This window comes from Apodemus sylvaticus, chromosome 14, assembly GCF_947179515.1.
Source record: "Apodemus sylvaticus chromosome 14, mApoSyl1.1, whole genome shotgun sequence".
Classification (NCBI taxonomy): domain Eukaryota; kingdom Metazoa; phylum Chordata; class Mammalia; order Rodentia; family Muridae; genus Apodemus; species Apodemus sylvaticus.
The window spans coordinates 8691687-8699152 of NC_067485.1; the positions used below are offsets into that span (position 1 = coordinate 8691687).

General features: G+C 50.3%; 1 protein-coding gene across 3 annotated transcripts in view; it reads right to left on the minus strand.

The window, feature by feature from the left end:
• Positions 1-5926, minus strand: part of Ntrk2 (neurotrophic receptor tyrosine kinase 2) — a 136238-nt gene extending 130312 nt beyond the window's left edge. The window contains exons 1-2 of one of the 3 annotated variants that reach the window (XM_052156714.1): positions 5684-5926; positions 3614-4168 (exon numbers count right to left, since the gene is read on the minus strand). In XM_052156714.1, coding sequence (XP_052012674.1) covers positions 3614-4168; positions 5684-5712 — 584 coding nt within the window. In that variant the 5' untranslated portion in view covers positions 5713-5926. Of the gene's footprint in view, positions 1-3613; positions 4169-4539; positions 4698-5028; positions 5052-5683 lie in introns of those variants that run through there. The other 2 variants (XM_052156716.1, XM_052156715.1) reach the window with 2 other exon arrangements.
• Positions 5927-7466: the final 1540 nt, after the last annotated feature.

The window sequence follows — 7466 nt, forward strand, 5'->3', positions numbered from 1 at the left end:
ATCAAACACATTTTCCTGTACATTCAATGATGGGCGGTGGGAGAGCTCAGGGTCAGGAGGGTCACTGCACTTTCCATTGTCTCACTCAGGGCAGACAAAACCAGATTGGAAGGTATGAAATAAAAAAAAAAATAAAAAAATAAAAAAAAATAAAATAAATAAATAAATAAATAAATAAATAAAACAGCTCCAAATGGTGGTGCTGAGCCACGGTCTAGTCACACCTCCACTGTGTGGACAGAGAGGTTTCACCTGCAGTTTGCAAATTGTATTAGATAATGAATAACACTGCATTTATTAATAAACCCAGTGTGACTTGTGCAACCATGCTCAAGACAAAATGCACAGTTCTTAAGTGCAGAAAAAGACTGCAACCCAAAGTTCTAGAACCACACCAGTGGAGGAGCCTCGGCGCGAAGATCATACTGATGCCCTTGACTGAGGCTTTGTGAATGCCAGGATGTTTGAAACACAATTAATTGCAATAGCAAAGCTTATTAAGGTGTCGGGGCCAAAATCAATGTATTAATGGCAGAACATTGCTGCACTTAACCAGCCAATAATAAAATGCACATAGATGCCTTGGCAGCAGAAGCTGTGGGTTCTATTTGTGTTGTGTGAAGAGAAATAAATATTAGACTTGGTTCCAAGCATTGCCCCCAGTTCAGAGAATACCACCCAAGACGTTCAGAAAGAGCTCCTTCATAACACCTTCATAAACACCATGGGAAGCAAGTTACCGTGGGAAACGTGTTTTAACCACAGGCTAAGATGCTAAGCTCATCCTAACTCTGCCGTTTACCTGCCACTTGGGTGAGCATTTGGCATTTGATGCAATGGGGTTTAAATGGCCATAATCCCAATAGCATTGCTCTCACGTATGACACTGGTACTGTATTAAAGATTCATTTGGCACTACTGTGCTCTTAACTGTTGACAAACATCAGTGGGTGCTAACTCTGCAATGCCATGAAATGTTAAAGCATGCATTTCTGACCAGCACACAAAGAAATCCAGATTAGCGTAGGAAATAAATGATGTACAACAGATGCCGTGACACACATTTCCAATTAATAAAAAAGTTCAGACAATGACATGTCAAGTTGATTCCAACTTTGTATAAATACAGTGTCCTACCTGTTAGCTAATCTATGCATACAATCTCAAAATATTGTAACGTTTGTCTCTGTGAACCCTAAGGGACACACCAGTGTTGAAATTACAGGTACTGAAAGATACATCGTCTTTCGGCGTGAATAGTCAGCTGTTGCTTTAGCAAGTTCTGAGTGTGGGTTACAGACAAGGCCAGAGACACATAACTTCAGGGATACACAAATAAACTAAATTGCTATCCCAGAATACATTAAGAGTAGCACTGGACCAAATAACAAAGTTTGTAAAATGTGTCACTTGGCTTCAACTGTAGCTCCTAACCGCAATTGTTCAAACAAATAATATCATGTAGGGAAAGGGGCCCAGATGGTATCCTATACAGCTGAGGGTGAAACTATCTCAACTATTGATGTTATTTTGAGTTCAAAATAACTGGTGCTTTCCGAAGAAGCATTGCAATACAATTTACAGATACTACCCGGATCCGCTCAAGTGCCACGGGGAGGCTGAGTAGACAGAGACATCTTCTCCCAGCCCTGGCCTCTCCCGAGCCTGATGGATATTACCAGCCTACTCCTGCATCCAGAACACTCAGCCACACGCAGTTCTCAGTTCCCTCAATACCAATGGATTTCCAAATAAAACCAGAGTAGGAACTGAAGCACCACAATAGACTGTGTATCTGCATGCATACACGTATACATATATGTGTGTATTCATTCCTATTCCATATATATATAAAAGAAGTAACAACATCTGCAAGAAAACCATAGCATGCTCTGCCCAAACTGATGGTCTCTGGCATGCATCAGGCAGAAAGCTCTGGAGCCTCAGCAGTACTGCTTTCAGATTTAGAGATGCTTTCTTCTTTTCAGTTGATCTTAAAACAACCGAAGTGAGAACCAAGCGCTGCGTCTCGCTTCTCTCTTCATTCGGTGTCTATCATTGAATTTTTTAAAAAGCTGTGGTATCTATCTATGTAAATGCACGTTCTAGGTCTCCAGCCACCAAAAGGCTCTGAGTTCCACAAGGCCCCTCCATCTGTCTGACATCACCTTCAGAAAGGCATGGGTTCTGAGAAAGGCCACGGACTCAGGATAAGCCCAGCCCCGGACAGGCACATACGCACCCTCCCCTCCCCCTGGGCTGCTTGCACTAACTTGTCAACGCCTGGGAACCTGGCACCCTGGACTCGGCTGTTCCCGGCTGGGTTGGCTCAGCTGTGCCAGGCCTGCACCCTCCACCTTGCTCTTTCCTTCCACCCGAGGCCTGTAGCATAACCATCAATAGCAGAACGCAAGATTAGAAGGGACTCCTACTTACATTTAAAAACCAAAACAGGTTATCTTGACGCCTTTGGCATTGGCAGCTGCATTGGCAGAAACACCGTTGTACATTGGGGGAGGGGGTGCATGCGCACTCGCCAACCGGAAGGCCACAGCCCAAGCCCTACTTTCAAGGCTGTATTTCTCAGTCTCAGTCACCCAGGAAACTTAGCTTTATAATCTTCTACACAGATGAATAAAACCTTCCGTTCGTGAGACATAAAATGGCAAGGTTGCTAGGAAGGGACAATAGCAGTGTGTCCAACACAGGTGACCTAGAGAACGGACGGTTGAGTTCCTGCTTGGCAGTGTATTCATCACAAGACATCCAACAGGGAGAAAAGAAACACACTTCTGTTTCTCCTCCAAGATGGGACAAGCTGCAACCTTTGTAGAGACACGAGGGTCCCAGGCTGAGCTCCCACCCGCCACTGTGCACAGAGTGAGCCTTCGAGCCTAGTCCTGGGGAATTTTTCAATGGGCAATTAAGATTTATAATCCAAATGGTCTCAAAATCGTATCTCTGAGAAATCAGGTCCAAATTAAATCAGCCCAGGCTTTTAGCCCTTCCCATGATCACATTTTCTCTCTTGAGCAAGTGCTTTTCGACACTCAGAACTTCTCCTCTTACAGGGCATCCTCAAAGCATCCCTGGCTGCAATCTCCAAGCAAAATCCAATAGATGAGGGGGGGGGGGCAGGACCAAACCTCAGGAAAAGATGTTAAGGGAGAGACCCTCGCTTCCTCCAACCAATTCTTGAAAATGAACAATTTTAATATTTTTTCTGGTTAATATTATTGGAACTTCTCTCAAAACACACACACACACACACACAGAGAGCATTTTACCAAACAAAATTGTTCCAATATAATCATCATATACTGAAAACCTAAAACACACCCATCAGAACTTTGAAATGAAAATGCATGTGGAATTCCTTCCCAAGAACATAATATATATGTATTTATGATTATATTTCTCTCTATATGGAATTTTTAGAGTCCCATTCTTCACCAATTGGCATCCATAAACCAGTCAAACAGACAGAAGTGACAGGTTCCCCCTCTCTCTAGTCTCTGACTTCTTGCTGTATTTGGGACAGCATCTGTCCCAAACATACACCTCCTGCCTGAACCCTGAGGTGGGGACAGGAGAAAAAGTCAAAGGAACTCACATTTCGGTGATGTTCTCCGGGTCAATGCTGTTAGGTTCCAACCTCGGAAATGCCACGATGCCAGGAGAAGGCTCAGTACACCAAATCCTAGTGGCACTGCATTTGCAGGACATGGGGCAGGCGAGAGAGGCCCTCCAGAAGCCCAAGACCAGCAAGAATAAGGCCCAGAGCCGCGCCATGGCGGGTCCATGCCACCTCGGCCAGGGCGACATCCCGAGCTGCCAGTGCCAGTCAGTCGGAGTGCGTGTCCCTACGCTGAGCCAGGCGTCCCCCGACGGAGGGGGGAGGCCTTCCCTGCGCCCTCTTGCTGCTTGGTGCTGGTGGCCTCCCGCAGAGTGGAGCGTACCAGAGGCTGAGCCTTGTCGGTGCTGGGGCTGAGCAGGTTGGCGCTGACCAAATGGTTCACAGTGGCTGGGACATCGCGGGCCGCTGCTCCGAGCCACAAGGCGGCTGCATGGTCCTATACGCCAGGCTCCACTCGGTGGATCTCCCTGGACTCTGGGTCGCAGAACCGCTAAACCCTCACGGATATCGATATCGGTGCGCACCTCAGGGCTGAGGACAAACAGACATGGATGAGACTAAGCGTAGACCCTACACACCACCAACTGGGACACAGTCCCTCCGCGCTCTCCTCACCCTGAACCCCAGCCTGGAGAATGAATGTCTGAGTGCCCAGCTCCCGCCCCGCAATCGACTTGCCCCTCAGTGGCCCCCCAGTGTGCCCGCCCTCCCTTCAAGCCTGAGGCCGAGGCATGAGAAGTCGGGAACGGGTCTTTGAGAGCAGATTCCATGGCACAGGCCAAGCCAAGGACCCTCCAAAGAGGCTGCGGCGGCGATGGGGCCCCAATGATGCTGCAGAATCCTCCCCGGCCGCTGGGCGCGGGGGGAGAGGGGAGGTGGGCAGGTGGCGCGGCACATCCCACCTGGGGAGCAACTGCGGTAGCAGGGCAGTGCCGGCCCAGGCCGCCGAGGACTGTCCGCGCGGCTCCCCGGCCTCCCTCCCGTAGCAAGCGCAGGGAGCAGAGCGCAGCAGAAGCAGCAACAGCAGCTGAAGCAGCGACTGGGCTCTAACCGGCGGCCGCCGCCGCCTCTGCTACTGCTGGCGAAGTGACGTGAGGGCTGACGCAGAGCAGGGGCAGAAACTCCAGAAAATTAGTATGAAATCCAAAAACACACACGCTCACACACGCGCGCGCACACGCACACACGCATAGCATAGCACCCTCCAGACAAAAGCAAGGCGGAGGGGAGGGAATCTGGGGGCGAGCTGGGAGGAGGAGGCTTGGTGCCAGCGGCCAGGCGCAGACAGCAGCATGTGGGAGTTCACACTCGCGCGCACGCACACACCTTGGCGGGGTAGCTGTGCGGGTGTGCATGTGTGTGCGTGTGTGTGCCCCTTTAGACCCCGGTACCTCTGAAATGCAGCGCTGCGCCGCTGAATGCTTCCTTGGTCCCTAATTCTTACATCTCTTCCACACCACAGTACAGGCTAGCTCTCCCTTTTTGAAATGGAAGCCCTGTTTGGTTAGGCTCTGAAAAAATGCTCTGATTCTTATTGTAGGAATCCTCCCTTTTCCTTTTCCTTTCCCTTTCCCTCTCCCTCCCCGCTGCGTTCTCCTTTCCCACCATGCTCATAGGGGAAAGCAAGCTATTCCCCAAACATAGGGAAGACAAGCTACACCCCGTACAAAAATAGAAATATAACGCTGTTGTTGCCATTGCCCGGTTCCGGACTACCTATTTAGGGGCGGATGGTTCCAAAGCTCTCCTGATGGGGTTTCTGCCAAGAGAGAGGAGCCTGCAGACACAAATGTAGCTCTGATGAATCTTTCTCCTGCCGTTTGCGCCATAGGGGGAGCCCTGCGTGGGAAGGGAGCGCGCCGACCGCGCAGTGGGTTCCCTAAATGCTTTGCACCGACCCTGGCCTGTGGAATAGATGGCTCCGCGTCATCTTCTCTTATTCCTTAACCTGGCAGGATGCAGCCATTTGAGGATCACAGCTTCACTCCCCCACGACACCCACTCGCACGCGGAGCACCCAAGCCCCTGTCCCCTGCCCTGCCGTACCTTGCGCGTGTTCGTGTGCGCGCGCGCATGTGCGCCAACGTGTACCCTGCACCCGCGCTGCCCGAGGCAGGAGGTGCTTCCAGCTACCGAGAGGCCGGGCTCCGGCAGAGCCCTAGAGTCTCAGTGGGGACACGTGAGATGATTCCGGAGGGTCGAGTGACAAGCCTTAACTGCTGTGCGGGTGCAGTTAAATGATCGCTGCGGGCCATTCGCGAGCCTGGTCTGAGCCTCCTCTCACCATTTGTGGCTGTGACCGCCCGCATATCCGCAGTCATTTAAAAGGGAATCTGGTAGATGCGCCGCAGTGCCTGACACTTCCGAGGGCTCTGGTGCCCCCGCGTGGGGAGAAGAAACCCAGCACGCTCCGGTACATTGGGCCATTGCAACCATCGCTTCAGGAACTGCATCGCTACCAGCGCACTGCAGCTCCAGATGCGCAACCGCCGTGCGCTGTGTACACATTGCAGCCCAGACAGTGTGCCTCTCACCAGATCCCTACAATCCCCTGCCTCGGAAGTCCTCCACGCACCACAAACTATGCGCTGGAATCCAATTTAAGACATAAGATTGGTCATCCAACTGCGCACAAAGGCCAGACATGAGGAGGATGTCAGGGCAAATGTTTGGGCCTCCGCACAGTCTTAAACATCACTAAGAAATAAAATCCATCTAGCAGGATTTTCACACAGATACCACACACTGATGATAGAAATATAATCCTGACACACCCAAACACCCGGCTGAGGCCTGGAGCAAAAAACAGCAGGTCGCCTCACCCCTTCCCTGAGCCCTGACACACTGTGGGGGCTGGGCCATCCACGCTTCAGGTCACTCCTCGGCTCTGCCTGCCACCTTTGTTGCTGTGGCAAGGCACAGAACCCAAAACCGTCTCTGTCCAGGAGACTCCACACGGTAAATCCTCATGGTGCTGCCAATGTCCTTTTAGGAAGACTTTTCTGGACACACACACACATCTTATTGTGCATGTGTGTGGGTTACCAAAGCAAGGGTATCAGGGAACAAATTGTGAAAGCTGGTTTTCCCCGTCCACCACATTTGTCCTGGGATCAAAGTGAGATCAGACCAAGTATCTGCTCACTGAGCCATCTTGCCTTCTACTTGTCAGTGTCTTTTGTGGGAAAACACTTAGGAACACTGAGGGGGAGGGGAGCGTAGTTACCACCCCTCCCCCACACACCCGCAGGGCTCTGGTCTCATGCCTAATCTCATTCCATTTTTTCTTCCTCTCAGAAAATGCCCATTTCTGTGATGGTGGCCGCAGTATTGACGTGGCATCCACGATTGGCAGAGTCTGTGTGGTTTATGGACAGGAAGGGTCTAATGAATGCTGGAATATTTGCAGAATTTGTGGAATCGGTATTGCTACTGTTACATTGGGATTGTTAGACTATCCCACGTCAGTTAGAATGGGTGGACCACTTTCTTGGTCCATACTATTTTGTCCTTTAAACAGATTGTCTATGGAAGCTGTGTAGAGGCAGAAATGATTTATTAACTGTGTTTATTAAACTACTTCCAGATCACTGTAGGCATGTTTATGCACTTAATGGCAAATACAATAATTTGAATTTGAAGCATGCCTCACCTGGACACAGTTCCTCTTGTCCTGCAGTCCTGTGCTCCGAGTTCCTTCTCTGCTTCCTCTAGTAACTAGATAAGCCCTTCACTGGGTGGACTGCGGAGTGAGGGATGGGAGGAGTGGGGGTGGGGCGGGGGGATGGGGTGGGGGGCTTTCTCTCATTCACAATAGCAATATCATGGA